Raw genomic sequence first — 20,457 nt, 5'->3', positions numbered from 1 at the left:
CCTCTATAGTCACCAAAAATAGCAGTGGGTCCAAGACAGAGCCCTGAGGAACGCCACTTATTACGTTACTGGGCTTAGATAGCATTCCTTTGACAGTTACTTGTTGTAATCGGTTTGAGAGGAAAATGTGTAGCCACTTTCCTAGTTTCCCGCAGATGCCGTGTTTACTGTTTGTGGAGGACAATACCATGGTCTACCTTGTCAAAGGCTTTAGCGAAGTCCAGGTAGATTACATCGGTATTGCTGCCTTGTTGGATGTTCTCTAGTACAGTTTCATAGTGTACTAACAACTGAGAGAGGCAGGAGCGACCCTTTCTAAAACCATGTTGGCCATCATTGAAGGCATTTATGGATTCCATGTAGGTTACCATTTTGTCACGTATAATTTTTTCAATAATTTTGATGAGGTGAGATGTTAGTGTTACAGGTCTGTAGTTTTTAGTAAGGCCTTTACTACCTCCTTTGTGGATGGGTGTTACAATTCCCAGCTTTAGGGCGGGTGGTATGGTACCAGAACTCAGAGATTTGGACCACAGTAGCTGGAGAGGCTTTGCCAGTTCTTCTTTAGTTTTTAAGTAATAGAGCATGGAAGCCGTCTGGTCCTGCCGCTGAATTTGGCCTTATGCTGTCAATGGCTTTGATTATGTCCCCGGTCGTCACCACTATGCTTGATAGGAAGGTTTTTCCAGTTCTAGATTCTCCGAAGAATTCATCAGGATCTGTTACCTTTTTGTTTCCGTCTGGACGGCTGTATACATTATTGTATTGTTCACTGATGATATCCGCCATTTTTGTGGGGTCGTTTTCTAGTTCGCCATTTCCTTTCATTAGGGGGCCTATTGGTGAGAAACTTTTCAGCCTCTTTTTGTCATAAGAAGAAATTTGTGTTTGTCTTGATTTTAGAGACTGTCTGCAGTTCCTCTCTTTTCTTTTGTTCATCGTGTGATTGGAGCAGTTTTAGTTCTACTGATTTGATTTCCTACTCTATCTTTTCCGCCTTTCTCTTGCATGTTGTTTTCCTGAGATTTTTCCGTAGACCTGTTCTTCTCCTCATTAGGATTCTTCTGTCTCTCGGAATTTCTTGCTTCCTTGTTTTTTTGCACTTCTCGGGGACGTAGTTTTTGCATACCTCATAAGCTTTTTTAAGCAGGCCATTAAGTATTTGGCTCTCGTTCTTGTTATGGAAGGCATGTTCTCAGTCTACCTGGCTCAGTTCATATTTTATTTGATGCCAGTTTGTATTTGGGTTGTAGAAGTTTAGATCATGCATACCGGTAGCTTCGTTGTGTCTATATATATATATATATATATATATATATATATATATATACATATATATATATATATATATATATATATATATATATATGTGTGTGTGTGTGTGTGTGTGTGTGTGTGTGTGTGTGTGTGTGTGTGTGTGTTTTTGCACTTCTCGGGGACGTAGTTTTTGCATACCTCATAAGCTTTTAAGCAGGCCATTAAGTATTTGGCTCTCGTTCTTGTTATGGAAGGCATGTTCCCAGTCTACCTGGCTCAGTTCATATTTTATTTGATGCCAGTTTGTATTTGGGTTGTAGAAGTTTAGATCATGCATACCGGTAGCTTCGTTGTGTATACATATATATATATATATATATATATATATATATATTATATATATATATATATATATATATATATATATATATATATATATGCAAAGTAGACCACTTGGAAAAAGAAACTAACGAAGCAGAGCGCTTTCGTATATTACATCTTCAGTGCAACAAGTACATAGTGATAGGAATACATAGACAATATATACATGATACAAAGGAACAAGGACAGTTTGAATAAGCGTAGCGACCAATTACCCCCTGGAGAGCGGAAGGTCATTGTCAATTATCTTACGATGGTCGGGCGACATCAGGTCACAGTCGCCAAGGAGAGCGGAAGGTCATTGTCAATTATCTTACGATGTCGCCCGACCATCGTAAGATAATTGACAATGACCTTTCGCTCTCCAGGGGGTAATTGGTCGCTACGCTTATTCAAACTGTCCTTGTTCCTTTGTATCATGTATATATTGTCTATGTATTCCTATCACTATGTACTTGTTGCACTGAAGACGTAATATACGAAAGCGCTCTGCTTCGTTAGTTTCTTTTTCCAAGTGGTCTACTTTGCATAAGTGAACACACGTACCCGTGTTCTTATTAGCATATACATATATATATATATATATATATATATATATATATATATATATATACATATGTGTGTATATATATATATATATACATATGTGTGTGTATATATATATATATATACATGTGTGTGTGTATATATATATATATATATATATATATGTATATATATATATATATATATATATATATATATATATATATATATATATATATATATATATATGTGTGTGTGTGTGTGTGTGTGTGTGTGTATACACACGTACCTATAGTATATGTTCAAAAATTGCATAAATGCTCCAATGTTTTGAAACTGTAGCTACAATATATTTAGATAATGGGTTGAAACATATTTATTGTCATAAGATTATAAGGTGTCATTTTTAGAAGTTATAACTAACCTTATGTTATTCATAAATTTGGTCTGTTTACAATACTACATCCCAAATTTGGGGCTGCTTATGAAAACTGCACTGCAATACGGGCCTTAAACCAAGACCGAGTGCTTGCCGAAAGTAGAAGGAAGTTCAACAGTTATGAACTCATAGGTTCGTGTGTTATGCAGCAGTAAATCAAAATGGATTTCGATTGTGGTAAGCAGCATTTTTTGATCGATGCAATAACATGTGTGCATATATGAGCTCACTCCTCGGTTAGTAAGGACAAACACTAGATATATAATCCATGAATGATTGTAAGGGAAATAAAGGATGCAATGTATTGCTGAAACTCAATGTTAGAATTATTATTATAAGAATAGGATCTACTCGATAGTAATTCGATTGATTCTCCTTGGATAACTTACGCCCCCCCCCCAGATAATACCCTGAATATCATTCCAGAACATCATAAACATGCCATATTTTATCAATCAAACTAGTCCCATGTCTGTTGCAAGAAGCCCACAGCTCCCACGTATTAAGCAACACCTACTGAACAGGTCTGTACGTCACTTAGGGAAGAAATATGTTGTCAAGGAATAGTGTGATTGTGAAGCAATGTTAAATATGGTGTTTTGAAGTATACTTAATACAGGAAAGGAGCCTAGCCTCTGTGATGGCTGCATCCAGGCCCAGAGGCATCCACAGGAATTTTTGTAGAGGGAACAAAATAGAAATATTATACATACATGGTTAATGGTATAGAGTTATGTAAAGATACTTCAGATTGGCTGCATAGTCATGTATTTAGGTATAGGGTCAACTCGGCCCATCACCAACTTTGTCCATCTACTTAACCAAGTTGGCCCACCAAAGGTAGGTTAGGTTAGAGTAGACAAATTTATTGTACTTTAATTTCGTTGATGTCTGCATGTATCAAAACAAAGGGTCAATTTATAGCAATCAACTTATATAGTTGGGTGAATCCATAAATTGTCCAAACAAAGATTGCGTTTCAAGGAGCCAATCTGATATTCTATAAATTAAAAATTTAACAAAACTATAAGTGATAACCGACAAAGTTTCAAACACACCCTGGATTTTAAAGGGGAAGTGCAATTGCCCCCCCCTCCTTTTCCCCCTTTGGACAACTATAGTTGTATCAAGGGCAGATTGATTCTGTGGCCAGGCCTACTCTGTGCCATTACTGGTGTCTTGAAAAACATGCTAGTATAGTTCTTCCTTCTCTTGAGATAGATTTTTCTGTTGGGTGGTAGGTGAGTAGGGGGTGGAGTGTTAACCCCTTCCATACGATGACGCCTACGTAGGCGTCATGAGGGGCAAGTGGGTACACGAGGATACCGATGTCGGCGTCTTGATTATATATATTGTAGTTGTACCTGCATGACCCCCATACTCTGTAAACTTGCTTCATCATATTTTCTATGGTTATCAAAATTCATGGATGAAAGAGAACGAGCAAAATACAGCAGTAACTTTATTTTTTATAATGCGAGTATCATGACGCGAGATTTTGGCCTGGAGTGAAGGGGTTAAGTTTGGTGGTCTTACTTGAAGGGGGCTCTTACAGGGCTTGCTAATATATATTCAGAATTCATCCTAATGAGCTAATCTACCATTGCATAAAATTGTATATCAAAGATATAAGCAACCCTCCAAAATGCACAAAATAGTTCAAACAGATTAAATGTAAATAACATGCATGCAAACTATATAAGGCATAAATCAAAATAAATTGCAAGTAAAATAATTTGCAAAATTCACTCAGAACACTATTTTCAATTGTGAATAATACATAAAAGCAAATTAAGCAGACACATGGTTAATATGGTTAATGGGTTTTGACAGAGTCAACCTCCGGAATACAACAATGGCAATCAGTGCAGACAATAACATTGAAAGAAATGGTATAAGAATAATTGTTGTAATAGGAAAATCATTTGAGGGAGATCTTGACAATGATCTCTTAATTTTCAAAGGAGGTGAGTTTTCAGGCAGTGTGAAGTTGAAGGTTGAAATATATGAATCTTCTGTTAAATGCATGGTATTAATTAAGGGTATTAGAAATGGTGGAAATAATGTCTCCATGCAATTCACAGGTATCAATTACAGAGATAAGACCTTCAACCAAATCCAATTTAGGACTCAACCCGGGACCATTGATTGATATTTTTGTCTTGTTAGGGAAAAACAGATAATGAGATCCATATATGTTACAATGAGGAATTTGGTCTACAGAATTTTTTTTATAATGGCAATTGTTCATAACAGACACATTCCTAACCAGAGAAGCTTCACATGAATTTTTCAAAGCTTCACGGAACACAAAAAGAGAAGAATGACAAAGATAAAGATTCTTATTAACTCTTTTACAATCATTTAATTTATCATTAGAGATCATGCTTTCTTTTAGATTGTCTACAGAAAGGATGTAATTGATTGGATCTACAACTGGAATATCTACTTCATATAATGAACCATTTACCTTCAATGGGAAAGGTATCAATTTGAATAAGTTAAATTTCATGCTTGATGAAAAAGGAATTTCTATTATCACTGAGGTTATATTTAAGTATGAGGTCAATAATGGGTAATATAAGGCCACATTAGCTTCCTCAAAGAAAGGTTCAAAGTTCCAATCCTTCCTTGCTGAATTAATTATTTTAATGAGTTGAGGTATTGGAAGGAGAGAAGAAGTTACTTGACCCGAATTTGCCATAACTAAATCTTGTACAAAAGATTCCAACTGAACTTGCATCTCAGATAATTTCAAATGCATAGTATTGAGTAACAAGAAAAGTTGCATTGTATTCTCTTGTTCACTTTGTTTCAAACTGAGATTCTCTAAGTTATCTGAAATATCAGAGATCATTTCCTCAATGTTTTTAATGCTTGTTTGTAAATCATCAATTTTTGCAACCTTTTCCTTCAATTTATTAATGGAAAGTTTTAAATCAGCAAGGAAGGCAAAATTGGCAATTCCCAATCCAGCAAGAGCTCCTAAAGCCACTACTATTACACTTCTCTTTTGTCTATCATTGCTTTTGAAATTTGAACCTATGATATACAATTTGTCCTCTATTTCCTTTATCTTATTATCAAGTTTACTTTGAACATCTTTACTGGAAATGTTCTGTTTTAACACCTTTAATTTCTCTCTTATGAAGTCCACATCTTCTTTAATTTTTGTTATATTCTTGTAATCAAGAACTACTCTTACTACCTTATCCACCAAGATTAGGTTACCTTGATGATGTACCAATGCTCCAGGACGAATCGGATTCCAGTCCATGGCACTCACCAAACTTAATATTATTAATAAGGCAGTCTTCATCTGTAAAATACATCAAGATTAATATTCAATTCATACAGAATACAGTCAAAATATTCCCTATACTCTTCAGGGTTCTCAACATTGATACACAGGGTATCACTACAATCATCTTCATAGATCTGCAACCTTATTTTCCTCATGTCATCTAAATGTCCTATCAATTCTTCCCTTGTTTCTAAATGTTTAAGTCTAAATTTGTTCCCACCTGCAGAATCAATTACCCTATATGGACCAGTGTACCTTGGTGAAAGTTTATTATTGGGTGAAGTTAGTTTGACCATTACTAAATCTCCAATTTTCAATTCTAGTTTATGAGCTATTTTGTGTTGTTGCCTTTTCATCTCTTGTGAATACACCTGCATATGTTCCCTAACTCTTTGGTGTATACTTTGAAAAGTATTTATCCTATTTGATATATAATCATCAATATTATATATGGGTTTCTGGTCTGCAGTCAACATTTCATATGGCAGAGTTTTGTCCTCCCCAAAAATTATAAAATGAGGTGTATCACCTGTTGCTACATTAATTTGATTGTTCAGGGTACACTTAACACAAGGAATCCAAGTATCCCAAGTTACACTATGAGGACTTATCAGAGTTCTAAGACATATAATTTTTGTTTTTGTTTTTTTGTTTTAACCTTTCTACCACCCCATTACTTTGTGGATGATTCACTAAGACATTTACTTTTTTGATATGGAATACACTATATAAATTTTCCAAGATTTTGTTATTAAATTCAGTTCCATTATCTGAAACTAAGATTTTAGGTGTAGTGAAATTACAGATTATCTGATCATAGATTACTGAAGCAATAGTTTCAGCTTTCTTATTGACTATGGGTTGTAATATACAGAATCTTGAAAAATAATAGCAACAAATAGATATTTATATCCATTCTCAGACATAGGTAATTCCAATGTGTCAATGTGAACTCTTTCCCAAGGTTTCTGTGGAGTGGGATAGGTGAGTATAGGAGCAGGTTTTGGTGTATTTCCTTTCACCTTAACACATTTTACACACTTTTCTATATAATCATATATAGATTTCTTCATACCTGGCCAAAAGTATTTAAGTTGTGCTTGTCTATAAGTTTTACCCTTTCCTGGATGTGAACTACAATCACTATCATGAAGTAACTTCAATATCTCATTTACAAGAGTTTGTGGTATAACCAACTGATTTACTTGGCCTCTAGAAATGTCTTTCCCACTTACAACTGTTTTCCTATACAAAATTCCATTAATCAAATGAAATTCCTCTATCTTATACCCCTTTGGTAGCTTTGGAGGATCTTCTCTTGGATTCATCAAATGCTGGATTAATGAATCGCATGTCTCATCATCTCTCTGTTCTCTTATTAGCATTTCCTCATCTAAAGTTACTAATTCCTCTATACTACAAATAAAACTAATCAACCCAGTCATTGGTTGACTAATGTTTCTAGAAAGTGCATCTGCTGCAGCATTCTTTTTACCAGGAATATATTCAAATTGAACTTCATAGCACTGAAGTATTGCAAACCACCTAGCAAGTCTGCCCCTAAGATTCTTATGCTTAAATAAGTTCTGAATAGCTGTATGATCAGTCCAAACTCTGATTGGATATCCTAGTATCATATCCCTAAAATTTTCTAAAGAATAAATTACTGCTAAAGTTTCTCTTTCTGTTATAGAGTACTTTCTCTCCACACTATTACAAAGTCTTGATGTGTAAGCTATGGGTTTCAAAGTTCCATTTCTCTCTTGCATCAGTATGCCTCCTAATCCTATGTCAGATGCATCAGTACAAAGAATGAATTCTTTTTCATAATCAGGGAAAATTAGGATGGGTGAACTCGTGAGCTTATCTTTCAACTTGTCAAAAGCTTCTTGCTGTGCAGGTCCCCATATGAACTTTGAGTCCTTTCTCAACAAAGAACTTAGTGGATTAGCAATGTCAGCATATCGTTGAATGAATTTTCTATAATAACCTGTCAATCCTAAAAAGCTCCTAACCTTGTCTACATTGGTCGGAACCGGAAAATTCTTGACAGCGTCAACCTTTGAATTCACTGTACTAAGTCCATGTCTGTCTATCTTATGTCCTAAATAAATGACACTGTCTTGCAAGAACTTACATTTTTCAAGTTTTACTTTTAACCCTGCTTCTCCTAGTCTTGAGAATATCAAATCTAATTTCTTAAAGTGCTCCACTGCTGTCTGAGAAACTATTAAAATGTCATCTAGAAAAACACTGGCAGTGTTTCCTAACAATCCATCTAGAATAGTATTCATTAATCTCATGTAAGTTAATGGACTATTACATAACCCAAATGGCATTCTCTTGAACTCATAATGTCCTGTTGAAGTAGAAAATGCTGTGAACTCTCTTGAGTCTTCATGCAACTCTATTTGCCAAAAAGCTGATTTGATATCTATTGTGCTAAAATATCTATTCTCAGTTCCCAAACTTCTCAAAATGTCACCCATAATGGGTAATGGTAACCTATCACGAATGGTGTGCTTATTTAATTCCCTATAGTCTATCACTGGGCGCATAGTACCATCTGACTTTGGCATCAAAATCAAAGGAAAGTTCCACTCACTTTTACTATGTTCAATAATATCCTGTGATAACATTTCAGTGATCAGTTTATCTACTATTGCTAATTTAGAGTGAAGAACTCTGTAGGCGGGTATGTAGATAGGTTGTGTTACTGGTTTTAACTTAATATGATGTTTTAAAACAGTTGTTTTGCCTAAGGCATCCCCCGGCAAAGCAATTGCTTTATTGTGCTTCACAAGCAAAGCAAGTAAACTTTCATCCAACTCAGGGCAATTAGTTGATTGTAATAATTCTTTATATCTATTTCTTAAGTATTCCTTCTTGAACTGAACAGATTGATGTTGGTCATTTTATCTCCTCACTATTCTCATTTAAAATCTTAATGGGTTTAATGCACACCTGAAAACATCCTATTTGTGTACCCTTCCTTAAAACTATCTCCTTATTCATAGTGTTAATTACTAGTACTTCTACTCTATTATTATTTGACTTATAAATCCCTGAGTCCCACTTCAATCCTTTAATTTTAATTGATTCAGGGACTGTAATTATTTCAGAGTCTACATTGACTCCTTTCAAACACACTTCAACCTCATTAATTGACATGGGATGTAACAATGTCGACCTTGTTATGTCACCATCTACAATTAGCAAGGCTTCAGTCGTTGATAATTTAGTAATTTCTGGGATTTCCTGAACACCTTAGTTGGGTTCACAAGTTGCTTTACTTTCTGTTGGTCTGGACCGCTTGGCCTCGTTACCTAAAATAGAAATGTTATCTAGCAATTCATTGATTCCTGTCACTGGTCTTAAGTCTGGTTGATTAAAAAATGGGATTAACTGTGACTTCACTAAAATCCCTAAGTCAGCAGGACATATTACCATGTTTTCTTTTCTCATAGTTGCAAATCCTATCAATAAATCTGGAAAAACAGATTCTTCTACCACTATCACTGGAATATACAAATGTTCATTAGTATATAAGATAACTTCTAGTTCAACCTTACCTAATGTTTTTAACTTATTTCCAGTTACTCCTTGCAATGAGTAACGGATTGGTTCCAACATTTTCACTCCTGGGTTCAACTGGTTTAAAACTTTACTAGTAATTACATGAACTACAGACCCTGTATCAATAAATATTTGAATAGGCTTATTGAACACTCTACCCGCAATGAGAGGTCCTACAGAAGTTTTTCCAACAGTAATTATCAGTTTGTCAGTTTCTTTCATCTCTCTTGTATTCCCATATTTAACACAATACTGCCTATCGGTATATATATGGGGAGTTCTGAAATTATTTATTCTGTGTCTGGGGGTTTTCCTCTTAGCCCTGGGGGTACCCGAAAATTTCGGCATTCATGAGTCCTATGACATATCTTATTATGATAAATACAGAATGGTGGGTTCCTACATTGATACTCCGTGTGACCCTTGTATTTGCAATTTCTGCAAATGGTTCCATAAAAACATTCTTGTGATTTGTGTCCCCAGGTATTACAATTAAAACATAGGATTCTAGCATCCCTGGATGGACTTCTAACATGCCGTCTATGTCCTACTTCTGTTTTCTTAAACTCTCTTGAATTCCTATGTTGGCTTACGGGCATTACATACTGTATGGGTTAATTGTTCTGGTCTCACTGTATCCTTGAAGAAGATAATCTACTTCTCCTAAACTTATGTTTGACTTAAGATCTTTGTACAGCTTTTCTGCTGTTAAGTCATCAGAATTTTTTGCTAATAAGCCAAAGGTAATCAATTTGATGACCTGAGAAATTTTCATTTTGTCACTAGATCTTACTATCCAGTCTGAATCTTTCAAGATAGAATTCATGTCTTTTTACCATCTATCTAATCTAGCTAAGTACTCTGTGTCTGTTTCACTTGTCCTAACTTCTTTTATCATCTTGACTAAAGACCTAATAGGATCCTGGTCACATTTGGACATAAAATGTTTAATGAAGGCTTTCTTATAAGCTTCATATTGGTTGATCTCTTCCATTTGCTGGAAATTAATGATAAACCTAGCCCTTACATTTACAGGGTCGATTTTCTCCTTCAGAACCTCTATTTTTCTTTTTTCGTCCATTATATTTTTACTTACAATAAGAGTGTCTATCAAATTAAGATATTTGTTGACCCCATAGGTATTTGCTTCCCCCGTGAATTTGGGGATAGTGATATTTGAAGTATGGACCTCATGCCTCAACACGTTCGAATTCTGGGTGGTCATAACTTACTTTAACCTGGCTGCCTCCACGTATTTGCTTGCGATGTCACTTCGCGATGTCAACTTCTATCTTGACGTCCTCCTTCCTCAGCCTTGTCATTCGTCAGCGACGTTGTTCCTCAGTTGAAGACCGTCTTGTAGATGGATCACCTTGAAGATTTGCTGGTTCCACTCGTATCCACTCGTAATAGTAGTTGCTCGTAGTTTGTAGATCCCTCATTCCTCGTCTCTTGAAACCAACACACTCTTGATTGTGGCTGCCGTATTCCCGTAGACTTTCTCGCACCACTTCGCACCAGTCTATCTTGCTTGCACCCGTCTTATAATCTCTTCGGAGGTGTGTTTAACACCCAGTTCGTCGCACCGCTGTTCACCACTGTCACCCTCTATCACCACTGTTCCACCACGACTAATAACACTTCTAATTCCTTCTTAATGTTAGTCTCGTAATTCACTCGTCACAAAGGCCCCATGCCTTCGTTACGTCAGTTTCACTAACTTCCAAGTTCATCTTATTCAGTGGGCCCCCTGCCTAAGTTCCAATTGAGGGTGAATGAAAGTGAAATTATCCTTTCAGTGAACGTGTTGGTCTCAATCAGTACACACTCGAGAAGTCCCCAGAGGAATTCTCAAAGTCGCATCTAGCCACCTTCGTTCTGACGTCACTTTTTTCCATCCAATAGTCTTTTACTTCTCAAACAAGTGCCACACCTTAAGGGCGTGCCTTTTCCTTTTTGTCCAATAATATTTTCTCCTCGTACACATTTTTCTCCAATCCGAGAAGCTGTTACGGCCTTCTAGTAACATTACGACATAAGCATTATGTCGAAACGGAGTTGGCTAATCGCTTACATCAGCATTATTACAGTCACCTCTGTATCAACATTCAACAATCTCGTCGGTCGTCTGTCGTTTGTTTACATAGACAGGACGGCGACTAAACAAATCCCCGACTCAGCACTTCAGAGTCGGCCGGTGTTTCATAACACTGATATTGAATTAGCATTCGTTCTCCATCTACCTAATTGTCTACCTCCATCTACCGGCCTCTTACAGGGGCCTCATGAATTGGGTGTGAATATGTTAGTCATTTTCATGTGATATCCAATGAGATTTATTTTGATCTGAGGGTAGATGGTTTATTATAGTCACTATAATAACCACTATTATAGTGGTTTTGGTGCATTATCTAGTCATTGTCATTGTTTTATTTTGTATAGTTTGTAAGATTTATTTGATTTATTTATTTTTATTTATTTTATTTTATATATATATATATAATATATATATATATATTTTAGGAACCAAGCTGTATGGTTCTTATGAACTGTTTGTAGACTGTAATCAAAGTTCCCTTCTGTTGCATAAAGCCTGTGCTTAAGTTGATTTTAGTGTGTCACCCCCCGTCGTCTCCTTAGAGAGCGTTTCTATTCTCTTTGTTCTAAAGTAGTTCTTGAGGGGTGAATAAAATAGGTGTAGTCGTTCTGATGCTTGTTGGTCTAAATCAGTACACCTCGAGAATCCCATCCGGAACTCTCTACATAACGTCAAGCCACCTTCGTTCTGACATCACTCTTTCATTCATCCAATAGTCTTTTACTTCTCAAATAAGTGCCACACCTTAAGGGCGTGACTTTTCCTTTCTGCACCAATGATTTTTCTCCACCTTTTTCTCCAATTAGAGAGGCTGTTATACTCTTCTAAACTATGTCACAATGTAAGCATTATGTCGTAACAAAAATGGCTTGTCTGCTTACAAATTTTGTACATCAGCGTCATTATAATCAATCACCTCTATTTAATAATATTTCGAACACCAGGCGACACTCTCATTCAACCTACACTCAGCACTTTTAAATATATACAAGGCGTGAGTCTGACTCAGCTATCCTTGACGCCTGTCGGCCGTTGTTTTCATAAGTATTCATAACAACTGACCCTGGATTAGCATTCGTTCTCCATCTACCTTTCGATCTACTCTGATTTACCTTAAATGTCTACCTCTACCGGCCTCTTACAGGGCTTGGCAGCTACCGTTGGTCGTCCCGACCAATTTCTTATTTCCCTCTTACAGGGCTTGCTAATATATACTTGAAAGTCATTCTAATAAGTTAACCTACTATATATTAAATAAGCAACCCTCAAAAATGCACAAAATAATTCAAGCAGATTAAATGGAAAGATGATAGTAGTATCCAATAATTCATGCAAATAATAGTGAATAATACATAATACATGTAATTAAGCAGATACATGGTTAATGGGTTTTAACAGAGCCAATCTCCAGAATACAACAATTGAAATCAATGCAGACAATAATACTGAAGAAAAAAGTACACCCAGAATAATAGTTGGTTTATAATAATCATTTGAGGGAGATCTTGACAATGATCTTCTCTTAATTTTCAAAGGAGGTGAGTGTTCAGGCAATGTTAAGTTAAATGATACCATGTATGATTCATCAGTTAAGTGTATGGTATTAAGGGTATTTGCAATAGTGGAAATAGGACCTCAATGTAATTCACAAGTATCAACAACTGAGATAAGACCTTCAACCACTTCCAACTTAGGACTTAGGCCATTACAATTGATGGATATTTTGGTTGTATTAGGGAAATATATATAATGGGATCCTTGGATGTTACTATGATAAATCTTGTCTAACAGAATTTTCCTATAATGATACTTATTCATCACAGACATATTTCTAACCAGAGAAGCTTCACATGAATTTTTTAAAGCTTCCCGAAACACAAAAAGAGAAGAATGACAAAGATAAAGATTCTTATTAACTTTTTTACAATCATTTAATTTATCATTAGAGATCATGCTTTCTTTTAGGTTGTCTACAGAAAGGATGTAATTGATTGGATCTACAACTGGAATATCTACTTCATATAATGAACCATTTACCTTCAATGGGAAGGGTATCAATTTGAATAAGTTAAATCTTAGGTTGGAAGAAAAAGGAATTTCTATTATCACTGAAGTTACATTTAAGTGGGAATTTAGCAATGGATAATATAATGCTACATTAGCTTCCTCAAAGAAAGGTTCAAAGTTCCAATCCTTCTTTGCTGACTTAATTATTTTTATAAGTTGAGGTATTGGGAGGAGAGAAGGTGTTTTAAAACAGTTGTTTTGCCTAAGGCATCTCCCGGCAAAGCAATTGCTTTATTGTACTTTACAAGCAAAGCAAATAAACTTTCATCCAACTCAGGGCAATTAGTTGATTTTAATAAATCTTTATATCAATTTCTTAAATCTATTCCTTCTTGAACTGAACAGATTGATGAAATTGGTAATTCTATCTCCTCACTACTCTCATTTAAAATCTTAATGGGTTTTGTACACACCTGAAAACATCCTATTAGTGTACCTTTCCTTAAAATTATCTCCTTATTCATAGTGTTAATTACTAGTACTTCTACTCTGTTCTTATTTGGCTTATAAATCCCTGAGTCCCACTTCAACCCTTTTATTTTAATTGATTCTGGGACTGTAATTATTTCAGAGTCTACATTGACTCCTTTGAAACACACTTCCACCTTATTAATTGACTGATGCAACAATGTCGACTTTATTACACCACCATCTACAATTAGCAAAGCTTCAGTTGTTGATAATTTAGTAATTTCTGGGATTTCCTGAACATTTGAGTTAGGTTCACAAGTTGCTTTACTTTCTGTTGGTCTGGACTGCTCGGCCTCGTTATCTAAGATAGAAATGTTATCTAGCAATTCATTGATTCCTGTCACTGGTCTTAAGTCTGGTTGATTAAAAAATGGGATTAACTGTGACTTCACTAAAATCCCTAAGTCAGCAGGACATATTACCATGTTTTCTTTTCTCATAGTTGCAAATCCTATCAATAAATCTGGAAAAACAGATTCTTCTACCACTATCACTGGAATATACAAATGTTCATTAGTATATAAGATAACTTTTAGTTCAACCTTACCTAATGGTTTTAACTGATTTCCAGTTACTCCTTGCAATGAGTAACGGATTGGTTCCAACATTTTCACTCCTGGGTTCAACTGGTTTAAAACTTTACTGGTAATTACATGAACTACAGACCCTGTATCAATAAATATTTGAATAGGCTTATTGAACACTCTACCCGCAATGAGAGGTCCTACAGAAGTTGTTCCAACAGTAATTATCAGTTTGTCAGTTTCTTTCATCTCTCTTGTATTCCCATATTTAACACACTACCGTCTATCGGTGTATATATATATATGGGAAGTTCTGAAATTGTTTATTCTGTGTCTGGGGGTCTTCCTCTCAGCTCTGGGGATATTCGAAAATTTTGGCATTCAAGAGTCCTATGACCTATCTTATTATATATACAGAATGGTGGGTTCCTACATTGATACTCCGTATGACCCTCGTATTTGCAATTTCTGCAAATAATTCCATAAAAACATTCTTGTGCTTTGTGTCCCCAGGTATTACAATTAAAACAGAATTTTAGCATCCCTGGATGGACTTCTAACATGCCGTCTATGTCCTACTTCAGCTTTTCTCAACTCTCTAGAGTTCCTATGTTGGCCACATGGTCATTCCATATGGGTTTATCGTTCTGGTCTCACTGTATCCTTGAAGAAGATAATCCACTTCTCCTAAACTTATATTTGACTTAAGATCTTTATACAGCTTTTCTGCTGTTAAGTCATCAGAATTTTTGGCTAACAATCCAAATGTGATCAATTTGATTACCTGAGAAATTTTCATTTTGTCACTAGATCTTTCTATCCAGTCTGAATCTTTCAAGATAGAATTCATGTCTTTTGACCATCTATCTAATCTAGCTAAGTACTCTGTGTCTGTTTCACTTGTTCTAACTTCTTTAATCATTTTTACCAAAGACCTGATAGGATCCTGGTCACATTTAGACATAAAATGTTTAATGAAGGCTTTCTTATAATTTTCATATTGGTTGATCTCTTCCATTTGCTGGAAATTAATGATAAACCTAGCCCTTACATTTACAGGGTCTATATTCTCCTTTAGAATTTCCATTTTTCTTTTTTTATCAGTAATGTTTTTACTCACAATAAGAGTGTCTTATCAAATTAAGGTATTTGTTGACCCCATAGGTATTTGCTTCCCCCGTAAATTTCGGAATATTGATATTTGAGGTATGAACCTCATGCCTCAACACGTTCGCGTTTGAATTGTTCATACCTTGCTTTAGCTTGGCTGCCTCCACGTAGTGTTGCTTACAACGTCACTTGACTTCCTTTCGACGTCCCTCTTCAGCCTTGTCTTTCGCCAGTGACGTCATTTCGTAGTCTCATTACTCACTGCCTTGAAGATCTTCTTGTAGATGATCACCTTGAAGATCGCTTTGTTCCACTCGTAGTAGTTGCTCGTAGTGTTGTAGACCCATCGTTCCTCGTCTTGTCGTCCTTTGAAACCAACACACTCTTGGTTGTGGTTGCCGTACTCCCGTAGACTTATCTTGCACCACTTCACGCACCAGTCTTGTCACTTCTCTTCGGAGGAAATTGAAGTTTTTTTGTTGTCGTTCCCTAGACTGTCTGTCCGAGCAGTCCCGTCTCCCCAAGGAAGGCCACAGCCGAAACTGGGTTTTCCCACAAATCCTTTATAGAGTGTATGTTGTGTTGTTTGCGTGCATGATTGTGTATAATGCAGTCTTCCATTATGTGTTGTATGGTATGGGGTGAAGTGTTACATCCTGGGCAGCTGTTCACAACACGGTCGTCCAGCCTCTTCTGGTAGCTTAGAAGTGCTGGGTGGTGACCGCATCGCAGTCTGGCCAAGTGGACTCTGTCCTTTCGTGGGAGAGAGGATTCAGAAGGGTGGATATCAGGGGGTCTGGCATGCAGCAGTGTGTTGTCTTTCAGTGTGTTAATGGAGCGGTGAGTGATATGATTATGAATATGTTTCCGGAGGCTGGTATTTGGTGGTTGTGGAGGAAGAGAAGAGAGTATCTGTGCGTAATAAAGGTCTTTGGGTGTAGTTTTAATGTTTGTTGGTGTGTGTGGGTGTTCTGCTATGTAGTGTAGCGGGTGTGATGTGTTTGTGGTGGCTGCAGCAAGTGTTTCTGTGCCTCTCATGTCGAGGTGGTCCTTGACTTTGAGGACTTTTGTTTCATGGTGTAAATGGTCTGTAGGTGTTGTATTTGTGCAGCCTGTAATTGTTTTTAGGGCTTTGTTTTGTATGATTTGAAGGGTGTTGTGGTGTGTCTCACTGAGATTAGGAGCCCATGCAGGACTCGCATAATTCATCACTGAGCGTATGCATTGTTTGTATATTGTTATATTAGTTTCTTTGTTTTGTCCAAATGTTGTTCCAGTGATTGACTTAAGTGCGTTAAGTCTAGGTGTGCATTTGTTTTTTATGTTTGTGAGGTGTTGTTTGAAAGACATGAATGTATCGTATGTTACACCAAGAATTTTCGGTGTGTTTGTGTGTGGTATTAGAGTGTTGTTGATGTAGAGATGAGGTATGTATTTGTGTTCTTTTGTCCAGTTGGTGAGAAGTGTTGCTGTAGATTTGGTTGGAGCTATTTTGAGTCTGTGATGAACCATGTGTTGAGTGTGTCAAGGTAAGGCTGGATTATTTCTGCAGCTTTGTCTGTGTTACGATGTGTGCATGTGATTGTTATGTCATCTGCGTAGGAAGAGATTTGTATTTCTGAGGTGTCTGGTGTGGGTAAGTCATGCATGTATAGATTAAATAATGTGGGGGATAGAACTGAGCCCTGTGGTATTCAATTCTTAATGTTTCTGATGTGCGATGATTGGCCATTATATGACACATGAGCATTCCTGCCTGCCAGATAATTGGCCAGCCATCTTTTGGTGTTATTGTGCATGTCTGTGTTATATATTTTATTTGTTAGGTTGTGGCGGGGGATAAAAAGCTTTACTAATGTCCAATGTTATAAGAAGTGTTCTGTGGTGGGGCCTATCTGAATTGATGCCATCTAAAATTCTTTGTGTGAGGTTTGTCAGAAGAGTGTTTGTGGAGTGTAGTGGCCTAAAACCGTGTTGTGAGTCAGCAAGGGGAATATATGGTGTGACAAGTTTAAGTATTAGGCGTTCAATGACTTTAGAGGGGGTGCAGAGAAGTGTGATTGGGCGGTGCGATGTTGGGATTGTTGGGTCTTTGTTCGGTTTTGGAATGGTGATTATTTTACCATGCTTCCAGATGTCGGGTATAGTGTTGTGTGAATAACTGTAGTTTGCAATGTTTGTGAGTGCGTGTATACCTTGTGGTCCAATGTGTTTTAGGTGGATGTTGCTTATGTTATCAGGGCCACAGGCAGATGAGTGCTTGAGATTATGCATTATGAGTTTTGTCTGTCTATGAAGGGTGTATAGTCTGAGTCTGTGGGGAAGTCTTTCTTACGTCAAATGGTGCGTCGGTCGTCAGGGTGAGATGTAAGATGGCTCGTCTGTGCAAAATGACGTATGAGTGCGTTTGCTTGTTGTCTGTTTGAGGGTAGATTATCTGTTGTTGTGATTATTGCTGCGTGAGAGCGTGTAGTGTAAGTGTTGGATAGTGTGATGCTGTTGAGTGTTTTGTACAATTTGCTGGTGTTTATTTTGTGATCAAGTGTATTGATAAAGTTTTGCCAATTTTGTGTTTTTTGTTCATGTATTTTATTGGCAATCACAGTGTTTAGTGTTTGTATTTGGTCTGCTATGTTTTGAGGGATAGGTGTGGGGGTATCGTGTTTAAGTGTGTCACGTTGTCTGATGAGGCCTTGGATTTCTGGTGTGAAGTTGGGGTTGTGTGATTTTCTGTTGCCTCTAGGGATGTATCTCTTGTCTGCGTTTTGTATGATTGTATTAAAAGCATGCACAGCATTGTTTATGTTTGTGATTGGTGTACTGTTAAGTGTTTCAAAATGTTGTTCTGTCTCTTCAGTAAAAGCTTCCCAGTTAGCTCTCTTGTAATTGGTGTAAGTGTGTCTGTGGCCAGCTGGGGTGCATCTTGTTTTGGTGGTGATGATGATTGGAAGGTGGTCAGAGCCAAGGGCTCCGACCACTCTCCATGATGTTGTTGGGGTTAGGCAGGGGGAGCAAAAGGTGATATCAGGAGAGGAGGGAGTGTAGAGGGCTTGGTATGGGATATGTGTATGATTATGCGTGTTGTTCATGATAGTCAATGAGTCGAATTGAGTCTGTATATCAAGCCCTCTGTCTGTGTCAGGGTTGTCGACATACCAGGCAGACGACTTGGCGTTGAAGTCACCACCCATGATCAGGTTGGGGATTGAGGTTAGTTGGCTAAGTTGAGGTCTGAAGGTGTTTGGAACTGTGGGGGATGATTGGGGGGGAATGTACATGTTAACTATTGTCAGTGTTGAATTGTTGCCTGTGCGGATTCGAATGGATTGGGTTTCTGTTGTGTTATCTGTGGTAGGGAGGAGAATTTTGGTTGTGGCACTTGTGTCCACAAAACAGATGGAGTGGTGGATCAGGGTGATGAGTCCACCGCCATTGCCGTCAGTCCGGTCTTGTCTGATGGTGGTGTAATTATGAAATGATGGTGTTTTGTGTGAGTGTCTTAGTTTTGTTTCTTGTAAAATCGCAATGTGTATGTTGTGTTGTTTAAGAAAGTGTTCAAGTTCAAGTTTTTTAGTGTTAATACCGTCAATGTTGTGTTGTAATATGTTGATGTTGTGTGTTTTGTATGTGTTGTATGTTGCCGTTTGGGGTTGAGGTTGCAGTGGTAGTGGGGAAGGTGTAGGATCTGGGTCAGAGGGGGGGGAAAGGAGAGATCGGGGACAAAGGAAGGGGAGTACTAATCGGGGGTAAGGGCAAAGGGAAATTGGGAGTGGGTAAGGGTGTTGGCTGTGGTTGGGGAGGTGGGAGTGGGGTTACTGGAGGGCAGGTATGTCCAAGTGTTTGTGTATTGGTTTGTGTCAGCAAGTGTTGTACAAGTGAGGTGGGCCCAGTTTTTGCACATATTGCACTGAACTGAGCCCTTTGTCTGTCTGCTCGAAGTAATGGGTTTAGAGCATGTTGGGCATGTGTATTTTGTGGTGGGCCCAGGATTGCTCTCTACATCTCCGGCTAAAAGTAGAAGAAGAGGGGTGATCGCCGGAAAATCACCCCTCAGTGCAGAAAAAACGTAACATTGTATGTTGGAAAAAAGGATTGTGGTACTCCCCCAGGTAGCGTAGCTCCTCTTTGGGGATCGGTGCCATCTGCGTAGAGCTGATGGCCAGGGGTGGTTGCTGCTGATTGGCCCCCAACTCTTGGGGTTGGGGGGTGGTCCCACAACGTAGACGTTGCAGCTCATCCCACCGCTGCCACCACTGTCACAGAGAGCGTTTCTATTCTCTTTGTTCTAAAGTAGTTCTTGAGGGGTGAATAAAATAGGTGTAGTCGTTCTGATGCTTGTTGGTCTAAATCAGTACACCTCGAGAATCCCACCCGGAACTCTCTACATAACGTCAAGCCACCTTCGTTCTGACATCACTCTTTCATTCATCCAATAGTCTTTTACTTCTCAAGTGCCACACCTTAAGGGCGTGACTTTTCCTTTCTGCACCAATGATTTTTCTCCACCTTTTTCTCCAATTAGAGAGGCTGTTATACTCTTCTAAACTATGTCACAATGTAAGCATTATGTCGTAACAAAAATGGCTTGTCTGCTTACAAATTTTGTACATCAGCGTCATTATAATCAATCACCTCTATTTAATAATATTTCGAACACCAGGCGACACTCTCATTCAACCTACACTCAGCACTTTTAAATATATAC

At 37.4% G+C, this 20,457-nt stretch overlaps 1 protein-coding gene across 4 annotated transcripts in view; it reads left to right on the top strand.

Moving 5' to 3' along the window:
- The first annotated feature begins 2,482 nt into the window (after positions 1-2,482).
- LOC143020032 (serine/threonine-protein phosphatase 2A activator-like) overlaps positions 2,483-20,457 on the top strand; it is a 205,428-nt gene continuing 187,453 nt past the window's right edge. For 3 of the 4 annotated variants that reach the window (XM_076176167.1, XM_076176165.1, XM_076176163.1), the window contains exon 1: positions 2,483-2,779. In XM_076176167.1, the coding sequence (XP_076032282.1) occupies positions 2,764-2,779 (16 nt within the window). In that variant the 5' untranslated portion in view covers positions 2,483-2,763. The remainder of the gene's footprint in view (positions 2,780-20,457) is intronic. The other variant, XM_076176166.1, reaches the window with a different exon arrangement.

This window comes from Oratosquilla oratoria, chromosome 38 (genome assembly GCF_046742065.1).
Source record: "Oratosquilla oratoria isolate Oo_2021 chromosome 38, ASM4674206v1, whole genome shotgun sequence".
Taxonomy (NCBI): domain Eukaryota; kingdom Metazoa; phylum Arthropoda; class Malacostraca; order Stomatopoda; family Squillidae; genus Oratosquilla; species Oratosquilla oratoria.
The sequence above is the reverse complement of the archived record's forward strand: the minus strand, read 5'-3'. Positions and strand labels throughout refer to the sequence as shown.